The 17,662-nt window shown below is 44.5% G+C and overlaps 1 protein-coding gene across 8 annotated transcripts in view; it reads left to right on the forward strand.

The window, feature by feature from the left end:
* LYN (LYN proto-oncogene, Src family tyrosine kinase) overlaps window positions 1-17,662 on the forward strand; it is a 45,707-nt gene that overhangs the window by 26,094 nt on the left and 1,951 nt on the right. For all 8 annotated transcript variants that reach the window (XM_035125189.3, XM_035125190.3, XM_035125191.3 and 5 more), the window contains exons 9-12: window positions 4,705-4,887; window positions 8,422-8,498; window positions 14,840-14,993; window positions 15,681-15,812. In XM_035125189.3, coding sequence (XP_034981080.1) covers window positions 4,705-4,887; window positions 8,422-8,498; window positions 14,840-14,993; window positions 15,681-15,812 — 546 coding nt within the window. The remainder of the gene's footprint in view (window positions 1-4,704; window positions 4,888-8,421; window positions 8,499-14,839; window positions 14,994-15,680; window positions 15,813-17,662) is intronic.

Below are 17,662 nucleotides of genomic sequence, written 5' to 3' on the forward strand. Positions count from 1 at the left end.
CTGTAAATCCTACTCTGTGGGACAGTAAAAAAATGGGATAACAACAACAACAACAACAACAACAATTTATTATTTATACCCCGCCCATCTGGCCGGGTTTCCCCAGCCACTCTGGGCGGCTTCCAACAGAAACATTAAAATACACTAATTTGTTAAACATTAAAAACCTCCCTAAACATTAGATAAACTGTGGGTAGGGATAATATCCAAATGGTTGAACATGCTTTAGATTTTGCTGTAAACCAAAATGTGAAATGACCATTTGAAGAGGGCTTGCAAATAATTATTTGCATGAACAATGGCATCTGCTGTTGTTCTTCCTCCAGGCTCCTGTCCACCATAGTGATGGGAGTGCTCAACTGGAAGCAGAAAAGTAGCCTTTTCATCTGTTGTTCCCTAGGCACGTATCCGATGTTGTGGGGACAGACAGAGTTGCACCAGGGAGTGCAGGAATAGTAACAGCATCCCTAGCTTGATTCCCATTTGACAGCATGAAGCTGGGGTCCATGTGGCACTTGGTGGATACTGTTGGGACAGGGGCAAAATCTGTTCCCTGGCACAAGGAGTCTTGGCGCCCACTGGCATTTCACTTGAACTGCACTGCCTGTGCTTCCCTAAGTAATGCACCTTGGTATGCTCCAGTGATTCCATCTCCATGAGTTCCTCCCTTCTCTACCCACCATATTGGTTGGCCACTTTGCTAGTGTAATAGAAAACATGCCTTCATTTTCTGGGGATGACATCATCAGGGCATTTGCCGTTTAATGAGCCCATACGAAAACAATTTGCCTACTGAGCTAATATGCAGGGGTTATTGAAGCACTGTCAGCTGCAGAAGAAAGAACTAATTTCAGGAAGTTATGTTCCTGCGTATGTGCTCACAAAGGGTAGAGGGGGAGTGTTTCTGGTTCAAGATGTTTCCTCTTGTTTATGTGTGCCTCTTTGACGTCTAAATTTGGCTTGGTCCTCTGTGGGTTACTTTTACGTTATGGGTAAAATTACTGCACTGTGAAGCCTGACTACATTCTTCCTTTCCTTGCTGCAAGTATGAAAAGCTGATTTGCATGATGGCAGACCTTGTTTGATTGGAACGAAACTGCATGCTTTGGTAGCGTTCCAGTTGCCTTTCTCCATGGAGGGCCCAAGAGTTCCATCAGCTCCCAAGGATTGCGTTTACTTAGCACTGCTTGTTTCAGAATGATTTCAGGATGGCAAAGGAACGAAAAGAAATATAATTGTAAAAAACTAGGCTGTACTCACATTACATTGCAGTGAAGTTACTGTTTTCCCCGCAGTGGATTTCCCAGCTCTTTCCCCTTAGCTGTTCACATTGGCATAGCTTCATTAGCGTTCTGTTTATTTCTGCTTGTGTATGCATCAGGGGACACTGATGGGGTGGGATGTCTTTACCCTACTTAAAGGTGTTCACGTCTTGGCTGGAGACAAACTAGAAATGGCTTAACAACTCCAGTGATGTGAGCTGGTTGGGCTCATTGAACAGTAGTATTTTATAACAAACTATTGGATGCATATGCATTTTGGATCACATTGTGTGAACGTGGATTAAAAACTCAGCTCTGGAAGCACAGTGAGTGCACAGAAATGGGAGTTTTGATAAGAGAAGGTTTATGTTTGTTTGTTTGTTTGTTTGTTTGTGTTTTGTTTTGTTTTAGGAAAACATTTTAGAATAGTGGTTGTGTTTCTACATAGTTCTAAACCAGCAGTGTTGCAGGGCACTTTATTATGCTTTACTGTATTTTATTTATCTCCTGAGTTTCAGGATGCAAATATTTTCATGGTGGCTTATAACTCTATTGTGTTATGAGCTTCCATGGGCAAGAGCCTACTTCAGCAGACACAGGAAATGACAGGGATGGAACTGTTTGCAAGAGGAGATTAACAATGAAATTGGAGAGGTGATTTCAGTTGATCAACTGGAATGAACACCCCACCCCACCCCACCCCGGTCTGTGTCTTCCATCCTTTTAACAGCGTAGGCAATATTTCAGATCCAAATTCTATCATCCACAGTATAATAGTTTGTAGATCTACACTTTTTCCACTGTAAGATACATCATTAGCTTGGCATAGTTCTTGCTATCTACCTTCAGACCCTAATATTGTCTACCCTAATAAGGTAGACAGATTTGTTTCTGGTCATCTGTTGCCATAATTCTAGACCAGTGTTTCCCAAACATGGGTCTCTAGTAGCTGTTTTTGGACTACAATTCACACCATCCCTGACCAGTGGTCTTGCTAGCTAGGGATGATGGGAGTTGTAGTCCAAAAACAGCTGGATACCCAAGTTTGAGAAGCACTGTTTTAAACCAACCAGTTGTGCAATGTGGGTCTATTCACCATCTCTCATAGTGTGCCCGAAGCAGCAGGGGATTGAAAGGTCCTCAAAGAGCAAAGAGTTCTACAAGGGTCAAGTAAGCTAAGTAATATGCTCTAGTGAAAGGTACTGTCTAAATCTGATCAGCCAGATGATGCTAATTTTGTCATGTGTCCTCTGCATCTTACCATGTGGACAGAGAACTTTTATCCCACTCTTTGGCTTAAAAAGTTCCCAGAGCAGCTTACAGGATTGGTCATAGGCCAGTTTATGCTCTGGGGCTTACAGTCTGAAATACATTATTTATACACAATGAGAAAAGGATGTGGAGGGAAAGCGGGGGGGGGGGGGGACAAGCTCGTGCACCAGTTCCTAATGTTACAGTTTTAGAATGACCAGCTGAGAAGGAAGCCTGATGGAATGGCTGCTGCCAGGTGACAGCTGAAGCAGCTGATCTCTCTGCAGAGGCGATGACATGGCCCTGCTACTCTAAAAATGAAAATGCCCAGGAGAATAAAAACATCTTTGGTGCACAGATGACATCAGATTAAGTGATAGGCAAGGCTCCCTTGGGAAACAATCCCACTTGAAAAGGAGATACATGTTTTCGCAGGTACATGGTGGGCACTCATTGGGGAAACAGCCAACTGAGACCTCATGATGCATGTCAACCCATATTATGTCCACCATGAAAACATTGGGATTTGAAGTCCTCTTCCTTGTAGCCAGAGGCATAGCAAGCCCAGGTGGTACCTGGTACGGAAATTTTTTTTGTCACACCCCTACCCCACATCGACAGCTCGGGGTAGGCTTGGGAGTTGTGGGCGGGTGCCGAATGTCACCCCCTCAGCGATGACATCTGGGGTGGTCCGCCCCCCTTCCTACGCCTCTGCATCCCCACCCCCATGACTCCCAAGTACCCCAAACTGTCGGGGAAAGGGGGAAGCAATGCCGCTTTGCTGGGGCGCTGGCAAAGCTGCACAGCTTGTCCTCTCAGGAGCCACGGCTCCCGTCCATCTGTCCGTCCCCCTTCCTCCCTTCCCAGCTCGCTGTAAAGCAGCAAAGCTGGAGCTGCTTATAGCGAGGCTGCGAGGGGGGCTCCTGGCTCACTGTAAGGGGCTCCTGCTTTGGCGCTTTACAGTGAGCCAGGGAGGGAGGGGGAGCCGTGGCTCCCACCCGCCCCTCCCTGGCTCGCTGTAAAGTGGCAAAGCAAGGAGCCGGTTAGGGCAAGCCGGGGAGGGAGGGAGGCTGGGACCCCGGCGGCGTCCGTACGATGCTCCAGTGGCACCAGTGCAAACCGGTATGTACAGCACATGTGCAGCGTCTACACACAGCGCATGCATACGATACTGCACATGCGTTGTACATAGCGGTTTGCTGCTGGTGCCATCCAAGAGCTGTACGGATGGTGGCGGGATCCTCTGCTTGCGGCTGCCGTGGCAGCGGAGGGATCCTCCGCTTGCAGCCACGAACGGCTTATCCTCCACATGCGGCTGCGGCGGAGCGATGGCTGCTCGTGACGCCAAGCCTGAGCCAGGCCAGCACCCTGCAGGGTGCCTTCTTGTCACCCCCCCCCCAAACATGGAACCCAGGGAGTACCGCCCCCACCTTGTGACGCCACTGCTTGTAGCAGCTTATTCTTCTGCAGTGTCAATCATCACAGAAGATTAAGCTTGCAGGAAGTTGGCAACCATCTAGTTTATATTGGTTAATGGCTGTGAAAATATTCCTCCCACTTCTGCCATGGTCTGCATTCTTCATTGACAGAATTAATCTCAAAGTTTAATTCCTGCCGTCAAAATGTATTTGTGTATTTATTTCTTTTTTTACTAAATATTATTGAAGTAAATGTGCGGTGGGGGAAAATGGAAAATGAGATCGTGTGTGTCAGGTTATTCTTTACATACAGTATTTGGCCTTCTTCAACCTGGTGCTCAGTGGCTGGTGGAACTTGTAGTCCAAAATATCTGGAAGGCACCAGGTTGGCAAAGACTGAAGTACATTTTCCTAGGCCAATACAGTTATACCTTGGATCCAGAACGTCTTGTGAGTCAAACATTTTGGCTCCTGAAAGTCGTAAACCTGTAAGTGAGTGTTCCGGTTTGCAAATGTTCTTTGGAAGCTGAATGTCCGACGGGGCGTCCGTGGCTTCTGCTTGAATGCTATCAAATGTTTTTGAAAGTTGAACAGATTTCCAGAATGGATTCTGTTCGACAACTAAGGTACGACTGTAGTAGCATTTGTTGGTGCCTGCTTGTAAATACATCATTTATAAATTTATTGTTAAAGATCTCTCATGGCAAGACATTTGACCACCACATCCAGCACTCTGGATGTCTCTTCTCCTGTAACTATCCCTTTTGTTCTAGGTTACTACAATAACAATACAAAAGTAGCAGTGAAAACTCTGAAGCCAGGCACCATGTCCACACAGGCATTCATGGAAGAAGCCAACCTTATGAAATCACTTCAGCATGACAAGCTGGTCAGACTCTACGCTGTAGTTACCAAAGAAGAACCAATTTATATCATAACTGAATTCATGGCAAAAGGTAGGTATTACTGAATTCATTAACCAGAAGTACCATTTGCATGTAGGTAATGGCGTATGGTACAATTGCAACAGGCACTTGTAACTGACAATTTGATAGCCATTCATTATGGGACTGTAGTAACTTGAGTATTGGTTAACAGTGTCTCTTACTCTGGACAAAAAATATTACACATTAAATTAGGTATCATAAGAGGAATACACTTAAAGAAACAAATAGGTCAAAGTTTCATCTGTTCTGCAAATAGCCAAAGTTGTGCTCTGCAGACGTTGTTGGGAGTCCAACTCCCAGCATCTCCATCCAGCATGGCCAGGAATGATGAGAGTTGTCATCCAAAAACATCCTTTCTTTGCACTAGAGCTCTAAGGGGCCACAGTCTGCTGAATTGCCTTCTGCCATCATCATGAGGAATTGGCGGGATGAACCTGTTCTATGGATTATAATTAGAAAATCATGCAGCAGGTTACATTTGAACTTTGCAATGTGTAGGAGATGAAAGCTTGAGGGTGGTTCATGCCAAATTTAGGATAGGATAGATAAGTGGCTTATTTTGAACCAATTAACATTTGTTTTTATTTCGTAAATTTTATACACCACTTGATTGTAACAACCACTACCACCACCTTCAAAGTGGTTTACAAAAGAGAAAACAAGAAAAAAATGCATACTTTAAAATGCTAAAACAGATTAAAATTAGCTTGACCTTCTAATCACCTGGGTAGGCTTGGCCAGACAAGGATGTTTTTAACTCCATAAGATTTTTCGCTCCATAAGATGCATCTGACCATAAGACCCACTTAGTTTTTTAGAGGAGGGGAAAAATATTCTGAATCAATGCCACTGTTGGCAGCAGCGGCGGAGGGAGGAGCAGCCCGCTTTCGGGCTACTCGCCCCTCCCCTGCCCCTCTGCCACTGGTGGCCCGATTTCGGGCTGCTCATTCCGCTGCTGCCACTGGGAGCCATGGCTCTGGCAGCAGGGGCATCCCTCCACTCGAGGGTTCCTGCTGCTGTCCAGTGCCTTCGCTCCATAAGACGCACAGACATTTCCCTTTGTTCTTATGGAGCGAAAATACGGTACCTGCTTGATGTCAATAGGCAAGGAATTCCAAAGTGTAGGCCCTGCCACGCTAAATGATTTAGTTCTTACAAATACAGAACTGGTATGTGGCACCTACAGGGCCGTCTCAAGCCGGCCGGGCGCCCTGGCGCGGAGATCGCTCCGTCGCCCCTGCCCTGTTGGGTGGGTGGGTGGGTGGGCGGGCGCAGCACGCAGCATGGCTTCTGCGCGGCTTTGCCACGCAGCGCCCTCCTGCTGGCCCGGCGCCCTGGCGCCACGCACCACCAAGACTACCCCTAGAACTGGGCCTGGGCACCTATAGCAGTACCAATTCTGCCAACTGATGCAACTTAGTGGGACATGTGGGGAAAATATTTGAATGGCTGGCATTTTGACAGGTGCTGCAGATTTTCCCCATCTCTCTAGATTTTGTTGGGCTGAAGCATAGGAAAATATCTCTCTGTTCTGCATCTTGTGTTAGGTCGAAGTAAACATTAGTATGTACTGTTACTTTGGTAGAAGTGGAAGTGTCTGTAGTTTTTATTGAAAATGCAGTTCCCCAACCATTTCAGCCTACAGAGAAATTTGAAAATTCATACACGTGCTGAGTATAAACCACTGCTGCCTAGTAATCACTTGAGAGGGACATTCAGGTCCCTATATAGCCTTTTGTTGGAATGATGCCAGGGGAAACAGATAAGGGGTTGCTCCTCCGCTGACTGGAAAGGGCTAGAAAAGGTGTTGAAGAAAATTAGGAAGAGAGAGAAAAGGGTCATTTAAAAATAACAACAAATTAAAGTGAATGAGGGATGAGAAAAAGTGGTAATTTATGAGAAGTGGATAAGTTAGGTATGGAAGAGAGGGAGGAGAAATTACAATGAATAAAAACAGTTCTGAAAAGCTTGGTGCAGGGAGATGAAAATATAAAATAGGAATCCCTCTCTGCTTAGAGTCTTTGGATCAGGCATCACCAAACTGGCCCTCCAGATGTTTTGGACTACAATTCCCATCTTCCCTGACCACTGGTCCTGTTAGCTAGGGATCATGGGAGTTGTAGGCCAAAACATCTGGAGGGCCGCAGTTTGGGGATGCCTGCTTTGGATCAACATTTTCTTCCTAAAGTGGAAATCTGAGTCAGAATGCCTCCATACCTAATGTCTCAAGGAAAGCTGAAGTGTGGAGCTGCTTGCTAGAAAGAAAACAGTGTTGTAAAGACTAAAAGCAATTTCCAAAGAGTGATCATAAATCAAAAGAAAACAATATCAGTAGCTCATGTTGGACACTGCTTTGATAAGTCACCATTTTGTGACTGGAGGGTCTCAATTTTCAGCTATCTCAAGAGGGCCCTTTGAGTATAAAGTTTGGGAATGCCTAGATTAAGCAGCTAAAGACATTACAGTGGTACCTCGCTAGACGAATGCCTCACAAGACGAAAAACTCGCAAAACAAAAGCATTTTGCGATTTCAATGGAGACTCGCGATTTCAATGGAGACTCGCAAGATGAAGTTTCCTATGGCGCGCTTCGCAAGATGAATTTTTTCGTCCCAATGGAGACTCGCAAGACGAAGTTTCCTATGGCGCGCTTCGCAAGATGATGGGAAACCACACTTCAATGCGTTCCTATGCTTCAATGCTTCGCAAAACGAATTAAATTCGTCTAGCGAAGCACCACTATATAGTCTTGCATATTCTTCTCACTTTTAAGTTAGGCTCCCTGAACCCACACTCTTTCAGTTACCAATGGATATACAGTAGAAGGTGGGAAATTGTCGAGCAAATAATTTAGCAGTCACAACTTTCCCAACACTTAATTTCTGCCTCATGCAACAAACTGCACTGTGCTCCCACATCACAGCAACTTGTAGTGAACAGCCAGGCACAAAATTCTACAGGCACCACTTTCCCAGACACTTGCTGCACAGGCATCTGGTGAATTTTTCCTGGAACCCCCCCCCCCCACACACACACCATGCACATTAAGCCTTATGGCAAACTGTGAAGAACCAATATATTTCTGTAACCTTTGAAAAGATACTGTGTTTTGTGAGTTCCTAGCAGGATATGGCAAGTCCTCTGCTGTTTGCAGTGGTAGAGTTCTCATGGCCTACTTGTTTGGCTGCTTCATTTAAAATAATAATAATGGGTGCAAAGTGAGCGCAGATTTGTCATGTGCTATTGAGATCTCTTCCACTGCACATAAGCCTGATGTGTACACACTATGAATCTCCGGCCAGTTTCTTAAAGCAGCTCTTATAAACTAATCTCAAAATCACCCTTGGCATGGTTTTGCAGAGCAGAAAGCTGAAATGTATTAGGGTTGCTAAAAGGTAAGTTTCCCCTAACATTTAAATAGAGATGAATGCTTTTAAAAACCTCATTCACTCAAAAGATCCCCAGAAATATTTTTATGCCATTCATTCGCACCTGAGTTTGACTTGTTTTTACCACCTTGTCTTGCCCTTCCTTTATCACACAGGGAGCTTGCTGGATTTCCTGAAGAGTCAAGATGGTGGGAAATTACTACTTCCAAAGCTCATTGACTTCTCAGCTCAGGTAAATAAATTATTTTTATTTTTTATAAATAATATGTTTTTTTAAAATAAATGCTCATGTTATATACATAACATGAGCATTTATGGGCCTGTTGCTATGAGCATTTCTGGCTGCTTTATATAAAGTTGATGTTACAACAGAGACCTGTGCTTTCCCTGTGCTTCCTGCAGCAGTAAAACAAAGCTTGGGGGGAAACCTAGGAGCTATTCCATGTAGCTGCCACCTCCATGCACCCCCTCTGAAGCTCAGTGTGTTCCAGCTGAAGACGTTTGATACTGGGCTGGCTTGGCACTGGCTATGCTTCGTTTTCACCGTTGTCTGGAAGCCAGGTTTACTGAGACAGGTTTTGGATGCTGAAAGTTTGGTTTAAAGTGGATTTCTCCTGCAGATGTGGCAACATAAAATTGCTCTCTGAATTGCTGGGGCCCCAGGCACATTGTGTTATCCCCTACCATTTGTGGCTTAGTCAAGTCACATCTGGGTCCATTTTGAGGAGGAAGTGGCAGGTCAACTATAGGTGGAATAATAGAATAATGTACCTGGATTGAACTATATAAATAATAGCTACCCCAGTGCACAGCTTGAGAGGATGTAACTGGCCTCATCCTGACCCTGGGTGTGTAAGAGTAGGCCTAACTGCAGTTTTATGTACAATGCTACCTTTACTGTGTAAACTTTGCTTAGTTATGAAAGTGTAATTAATTGTATTTAGAGGGCTGCTGCCTGTTTGTCTCTCCAAATGTTGCCTGAGTTGCTGTGATGTCACGGAATATTCACAAATATTCTAATTAGTGGGGGGAATTGGCAAGAGAAGAAAGAGATTATTCTTGTGCTGTCTGGAAGAAGGCTGCCACTGTGTTTAGTAAAATAAATTGCCGCTTGCTACTGCCAAGGAGATTACAATGAACATTGCCCAGGCCAAGGTGTAACACAGGCTTAGCACGGTGGCAGGATCGTCTAAGGCAGGCATAGGCAACCTTGGCTCTCCAGATGTTTTGGAACTACAACTCCCATGATCCCTAGCTAATGGGGCCAGTGGTCAGGGATCATGGGAGTTGTAGTTCCAAAACATCTGGAGAGCCAAGGTTGCCTATGACTGATCTAAGGGGCTGATGCATAACCTCTGATGAGGATTGCTCCTAACCAGGAAGAAATGGGAGTGAATGAAATTTCCAGCAACGGATACTACTTCCTGTCAATGATGGGTAGCCCCAAAGAGTATGCAGCAAATTCAGAAGTATTGCTCCTTATTCAGAAGTGACATGTTGCAAGGGATGGGCATCCATTGGCTCAATACATCCTGGATCGCCTTGCTGGTGCTTGGAGCTGTGTGAAACGGTAACAGGCTCCAAAAATTCCACAATCCTTGGGAGACATATCACAGAGCAGGAACCCATGCAGAATGATGTTCTTAGTCCCTTCCGTCAGTTTAGAGCAGGCATCCCCAAACCTCGGCCTTCCAGATGTTTTGGACTACAATTCCCATCTTCCCCGACCACTGGTCCTGTTAGCTAGGGATCATGGAAGTTGTAGGCCAAAACATCTGGAGGGCCGCAGTTTGGGGATGCCTGGTTTAGAGAGTGCTTCCAAGTAACCTGCACCCTTATTTTCCCCAAAGTAGTAAAAGGAGCTACAAAAGTCCCTGTAGAAATGGACCCCATTACTATGGAGTGGCTTCATCTGCACCATGCAATTAAAGCACTATTATCCCACTTTAAACTGTCATGGCTTCCACCACAAAATCCTGGAAACTGTAGTTTGTTAAGGGATCTGAGGATTGTTAGGAGCCCCCTATTCCCTTTACAAACCTACAATTCTCAGAACGAGGAATTGATTGTTTAAGCACTCTGGGAGTTGTAGCACCGTGAAAGGAATAGGGATCTCCTAACAACTCCCACCATCCTTAACAAACCACCATTTGTCTAAAGTAGTAGCATGGTGCTTTAAATGGCTGTTGTGGATGTGGCCAGAGACAGGTGCAGGGAAGGCAAGTCAGATGAGAGTCAGAGCAAGCACATTGCATTCTGGTGAAGGTTGCACAATAGCTTGCTCTTGGTTTCGTCTTCCTTATTTTTGCAAATGGCTTTCATTCTCTTTAGAACACATAGCAGCTGGTTGGAATATACTATGCTCTATTCATTGCTCATCTTCAAAACAATGGCAATGAAAAGAAAAAGTGTAAGTGGAAAAGGGCCCACAATGCTTGGGTAGATTTTAAACAAAAACATTTAAATCCTGTTTAAATCAATATTTACCAGAGGGCACAACACTACAGAGCAACATGTCCTGTACCAAATATCCTTTGAACCTTAATTTCCTGTTGCAAAAGTTGGCCTCAGTCTGGCTGAAAATGGTTGTAATAGTAACAGACGCCTCATATCAACATCTTTATCTATGTCACATGCCATACTAGCAACGATTAATATCTATCTTCAGATTGTGTTACAGTTGTTTTCTTTACTAACACTTGTATATTCCACATTTCTGTTTTAAAACACGCAAGTGGCTTCACAATAACACGGTTTTGAAACAGTCTTAATATAGAACTTGACGTTTTAGCTTCAAACATGACCCAGACATGGTTTTAAATGGTATTTTTCCTCATAGACATTTTCATTTCATGGAATAGATGCAGACTGTGAATAAATATTGAGCATGTATGGTAGTTTTAATTTTTTTAGCTCTGATTACTAAATATAAGAAAAATCAATATGCTATATTAGATCACTCTATAGGGCACCAGGAGCATTTCCAACAGAACTAATTTTATTTTCTCTGATGCAAGTTACCATATGCAGTTACCCTAATCTTGCAGCACTGAATATGAGTCAAGATTGTAACATTGGAAAGGAGACCAGAAATGAGAGGTAGAGGGCATGCTTTAGGCCAGGCACCCCCAAACTTCGGCCCTCCAGATGTTTTGGACTACAATTCCCATCTTCCCCAACCACTGGTCCTGTTAGCTAGGGATCATGGGAATTGTAGGCCAAAACATCTGGAGGGCCGCAGTTTGGGGATGCCTGCTTTAGGTGCAAAAGGTCCCAGGCTCAATCCCAGCATCTCCAGATAGGACTGAGAAAGAAACTCTAGGAAGGTCCTGCCCAATACTAAGTATTTAGTACCCATTTAGACAATACTAAATAGGCCAATACTTGGTATAAGGCAGTTTCATGTGTTCATATCTCCCTTCCAGTGTACATGCAAAAGAAGGCCATCATACTCTCCCAATATGCCAACCTTTACTGAATCAAATGGTTTTGGACTACAACTCCCATCAGCCCCAGGCAAAAGAAATGGCTTGTCTCTCTGACCACTGGTGCTTGCCTGTGGAGCTGGCACCAGCATCTGGCACCCTTAAGCAACTGTCAGGAACTAGCACCCGGACTGAGCTCACCGATGATGCCTGCTTCAACCCCCCACCCCTTAACTTTTTTTCTGGCCTGCTACTCTGAGCTGTGCCAGATGGCTGGGTCTAACTGCCATTTGAATTTCCAGCGTGCTTTCAATGTCACAACACTCTGGGGGCATTGTGGGAAATTAAAATGGTGGCTAATCCAGCCATCTAACTATGTTTATAGCACTGTCACCACAAAAGGAGGGGACTTACCCAAGACTGCTTTGCTCAGGGGCCCCACACAACCTTGGAATCGACCCCATTTGCCTGAAACCAATCCAGCCATTCAAGCAAACTCTTCCATTGTGAAGGAGCAAGTCTGCTTTACAGTTAAAATGTGATTTTGTGGTCGGGGTGGGCAGCTTCCTAAAATGGACTGGAGCAGGTGCTGATGACACACCTTCTCTAATCCCTCCTCAGGGGTAGCAGACCACATGCTTCCCTTGAGTTTAAGTTCCAAATTTATCTGCTGAGGGTTTGCACCTGTGTGCTGCACTCTGTTGCCAGTGTTAGAGTCATGCTCTAACTGGGATTTTGGTTGCTGGGAAGGGAAGGGACCTAGAGAGGCCTTTTAAAATAACAAGAAGTCTTTGGGCATACCTTGGAAGTTCCCACTCCTGCTTCCTCTTCTCTAGGCCCACCCAAGGACTGAAATTTGGTCTAAATTTGGTGCTGCAGTTAGCTCATCTACTTGTTCATCTTTTTTCTCTCCAGGATACGAGACAATAATTCTTTCCTTGCAGGGGGTGGGGGAATATATGCAAGGTACAAATCCTGTGCACAAGGGCCAATCTATGCCTGGTGTCAGGAAGCATGATCCTTCCTTTTTCTCCTCCTGGCATTGTTTGTACCAACTTTATTGAGGTTTTCAATGCTGCTCCAGTCTGTATGGGTTTGTTTGTTCAATCCAGCCTTTTGTGCCCCCATTTCATCTCAAGTTTTTTTTAAGTGACCTGTTGCAGGCTTCTTGTCTTTATAAATCCCTTCAGTCAACAGGCTTCTTATCACACTTCAACAGATATCTTAGCCTTAGGCCTCCTAGTAGAAAAATTATATATATATATATATATATATATATATATATATATATATATATATATATATATATATATGGAAGGCCTTGTTCAACAACAGATCCTGGGAACGGGAAATATTTGCCACTAAGGGAGTAGCCACATCCTCTGGTTATAAGAAGCCCTACTTTCTGAGCCTCCTGCACCAGAGAGAAACTTCTGGTCCTCTTCAAGGGCTTAGCTTTTGTGCAATATTTCTCTTCACAAAAACTGTGTTCAGCACTTGTGACAGTGTGGTGGGAAGTACCACCATGGGTATTTTTCCATTGCCTGACCCACAAAAAGAGGAACAAAGCGAGTGTGCAGTTCCTTTTTAAAAATAGATGCTGATCTGCATATTGCTACAGGACTGGTACCTGAGACATTTTAAAGAGTGTGCAGACATGTATGGTATCTATTAATAGCTCTACAGTTCCTTGAACAGCCAAAACTATTTAAGCCAAGCAAGTCCAAATAACTTTAAAAAGAATGAAATCTGGCTCGTGTGCGAAAACTTAAGACAAAAGTAAGTTGCTCATCAGGCTTGGTTGGGCTGTGTGTTGACAAACTTGCTCAACAAAACTAGGAACTGATACCTTTTACATGTTGCGTTGTTTTAGAAAATATAAAATAAATATATAGCCGGGAACTGAGCTGAAAACTTTTAGCTAATGCAGCCCTGAAAAACAATGATTAGTAGCTTTTCCAGTCTGCATCTGTCCTGGTCTCTCTGGTTTAGGGACCCCTATGTTTGTATCAAAACAAAGAGACAGGTGGTATGTTCTAGAACTGTGTTACAAAGGGACAGAATTGGCTGCAGCCTGACAGAAGTACTAGAAGTTGAGGAAGAGAAGGGGGCAACTGTGATCTGAGCTGTGTGTCTGTCTTCTGACATCTTTACCTTGCCATGCAGAGACATTACATTACACCAAGAGTTGCCAGCTGGTTGCCTCCATGCCCGCCAGTGCCTTTGATGGTGCCCAGGAGAGGTTTCAGTAAACATCACCTCAGAAATCCGCAATGCAATTGGGGAGAGGCATGCCTGAACCATTTTGTGTTCCTGCCTCTTCTCTTTTGGCTGTGGCCACCATTTTGTGTTGTGTGACATGCACCATGGCAGCCATTTTGTGATTGCCATTCATGGTCATTTCTCAAAATTCCAAATGTTCTCACTGGCCTTAAAAGCTTGGCGACCCCTATCCTACACAGTCCTCTGCTCCTACCGGTTGAGGTGCAACAGAGAAAGAAGTGAGGCAACCTGCCATCAACTTGGGGTGTGAGTGAGCTGCAGGGAGGGGAGATGAGCTAGAAATATTAATAATTATTATTTCAAGCAAAGCATATTTATAGATGGGAGATGATTCATAGAAAACTAAATATTTGTGCTAGCACAAGGATTAGCAGTAACACAACATAAATTGCCCCCTTTCCCCCCAGTGTGTGCACCTCAGAACAGATATAAGGAACCCACAAGGGGAATGTTCCATTGCACAAGAGAAAGCCTAAATACTTAACAAACCATATGGCAAGCCTATACCAAATGCTGTTCTTGGCTGTATGTAAAGGGACTTTATGGCACTTCTGTAAATTGAAAATGAGGAAAACCTATGAATGTTGACCAACCCACTCCCCATTTCCCTCCTCTCCATTTGTAAATACAATCTACCATTGAGCAATGAATGATATTTAATGTAAGCAAAGGGGTGTTATCAGTACTCAAGTGTATCCCTATTTTGATTTTTAAAATATTGGAGGCTGTGCATATCATGGCTAATGTGTAAAAATGATATGTTAAAAAAGGAGTTTCCCTGACTGTTTAAAAATATTATTTGTGTGCGTATAAAAGTGCTTACAAAAAAGTACAAAAGTTAAAGATATTTCATTTTTTGTTGCAGATTGCAGAAGGGATGGCATATATAGAAAGAAAAAACTACATCCATCGTGATCTGAGAGCAGCTAATGTTCTTGTTTCAGAGTCTCTAATGTGCAAAATTGCTGATTTTGGACTTGCTAGAGTAATTGAAGATAATGAATATACAGCCAGGGAAGGTTTGTATCACATTATAATTTTAAGCCCTATAAGAATAATTATGTTAACAGCCACATGTTTCACTAGAAATACCTAAATGTCAACAACACCCACTGTTCCATCTCTGCTGTCTGCCCCTGGGATTTCATACCTTGCTACTTGGTTTGCACTTGCATTTCTACAGAAAGACATAGCAGACCTTCACATTTTTCTCACTGGCTCCTGTCATAAAATCATAGAATTGGAGGAAGTCTTGTAGGCCATAGGGGCTACCCCTTGCTTGATCAGGAAATCCAGAGCTAGAGCATCTCCAGAATATGGCTTTAAGACCTCCAGAACAGTGTATGTTGCAGGTGTCCAATTAGTTCCATTGATCTTGAAACCAAGAAGGTTCTCCTAACATTAAACCAAAATCTACTCTTCAGTAACTTACACCCTTTGGGACAGCAGAGAACAACTTTTCAGGTATTTGAAGAGGGCAAATTTGTCGTCGTCATCCCCCCCCCCCCCCCGGTCTTCCTTCCCAGGCTGAACACCAGTTCCTTCAACATTTTGTGAGAGTTTATTTTCCATACTATTGAAGAATCTTCATTGTCACTTCCAATTTTTCAGTCACTTTTCCCTCATGAATCACCTTACGAATAGTTTCTAATGGTTACATGAATGAAACCAGATTTAAAACGGTGCTGTTGTTTTCCTCTCTGTAGGTGCAAAATTCCCTATCAAATGGACAGCACCAGAAGCCATTAATTTTGGCTCATTTACTATTAAGTCTGACGTGTGGTCCTTTGGAGTGCTTCTGTATGAAATAATTACTTATGGGAAAATTCCTTATCCAGGTATGTACTTTTTATTTACTGCTAACTGCTTATTTGCCCTCAGTTTATACAGGTACGAGAGTTCGTAGAATAGGTGCAAACATGCAACAAGACACATTTTGATAATTATAAAATGTTTATTGGTTGCTGTACTTAAAGTGTCTTCAAAGTACTCATAGGAGGAATGTGGGTTGAAACCATGCGAGTCTTTGGCCTCCCTGCAGCATTTTTTTTTACTGCCGCAGCAGTAAAGGATGAAGAAGTGCAGGAGCTCAACATGCTCATTGGACTGGGCGGCGGGAATGGGGACCGGGGAAGCGGCAGCGGGCACAAAAAGAGATACCCAAGGAAAGGCTCCGCCAGCGTAGGCATGGTGGAGGCCGGCCTGAGCCCTGAGCAGCTGCTGGCCGAGATCCAGCTATGGCTGAGAGGCGAGCGTGGTACAAACCCGGTGCGCCATGATGGCGCCCTTTCCGTTGCCCCGTGCGGAGTCTTTGCCCTCCCGGCGAACTTCCCTCTGGATGCCCCCTGCTAGCCACTGCGCGGGGCACCCCAAGGGCAGGAACTGCCTTGGCCCCGCTCCTCTAGGGCTGCGCTGGCCAGCCCACTGACAGGTGACCCCCCAAAGCCCCGCTACTCCGAGCAGGCACCCTACCTTGCCCCTTCAAGCTCTGGAGATGCTCCTGGCTGCCGCCACAATCCCTGAAGCTGCCAATGGGAGCCTGCGAGGCCGGGGCTCAACTCTGCAGCCACCAAGCTGGGGGTGGGGCTGGAGGCGCTGCCCCCGGAGTTCTAAATTTTGGGAAAGGGAAGGGGCGCTGGAGGAATCTTTGAGCCACGGTGCTGGATGTGCTTAAGACGGCCCTGAGCAGCACGATAATCTTTGCTACAAAAGCAGGTGTGTTTGCTGTACAGTGGTACCTTGGTTTACGAACTTAATACGCTCCTGAAGTCCATTCTTAAACTAAGACGGCTTTCCCTAATGAGGCCTCCCGCCCCCGGTGTCCTTCCACTGTTTGGATTCCGTTCTTAGACCGAGGTAAAGTTCTCAAAACGGGACTCTATTTCCGGTTTTGCAGAGTTTGTAAACTGAATCGTTCTTAAACCGAGGTACCACCGTATCATAACTGGAGTGGAAAGCTGAAAGCAGGCCCTGGGGTCAGAGCTGAATGTTACAGGTGATGAAACTCTGGGGATGGACTACAGATCCTTAGTACCTTAGGGGGGAAATTGAGCTGATCTCAGATAAGATTGTCTGCTGCTGATTCAATGGCCCTGGCAGGTGATTACCTCTCTAGGGAAGGTTTCTGAAAGGCCAAAATGCAAACATACAGTCTTTGAGAACACAGGTGACCAGTTTGGCTTTCTGCTAGGTAATATTTGGGTCCGAGCACCCTCTTAGATACCACCCACTTTTTAACCCAGCCAACATTGGAGCTCTGGCATTGGAAGGCAAGGGCATCTTGAGGTTTTGTGGCAGCAGGTATGGAGATCCAACCTAAGGTCTTCCTCTCTTACATCAGAGAGGGGGGTTCTGATGTATCCTACCGGGGTGTAGTGGGGGGGGCAGGGAGGCCTTATTAGATCAGCTGACATTCAGTTTACAGTGCAATCAAACACATGTTTACTCAGAAGTAAGTCCCACTGTAGCACTTCAATGGAGCTGACTCCATAAGTCATCTTAATTTCCTACAATTGACTTTCTCCAGTAACAAAAGCTTGACTATTCAATGAATGAATTTGATATAAGTATTAGAAATGCAAGGGTGGAGGAAGGTTTAAGTTTATGATTGATTGGGTTTGGTGTTTTTTTTTTAAGACTGACATAGCCAAATTTGCTAGTGGAAGAAATATGTTTTTTCTTGTTTCAG

Source organism: Zootoca vivipara, chromosome 8, assembly GCF_965207765.1.
Source record: "Zootoca vivipara chromosome 8, rZooViv2.hap1.1, whole genome shotgun sequence".
Taxonomy (NCBI): Eukaryota; Metazoa; Chordata; class Lepidosauria; order Squamata; family Lacertidae; genus Zootoca; species Zootoca vivipara.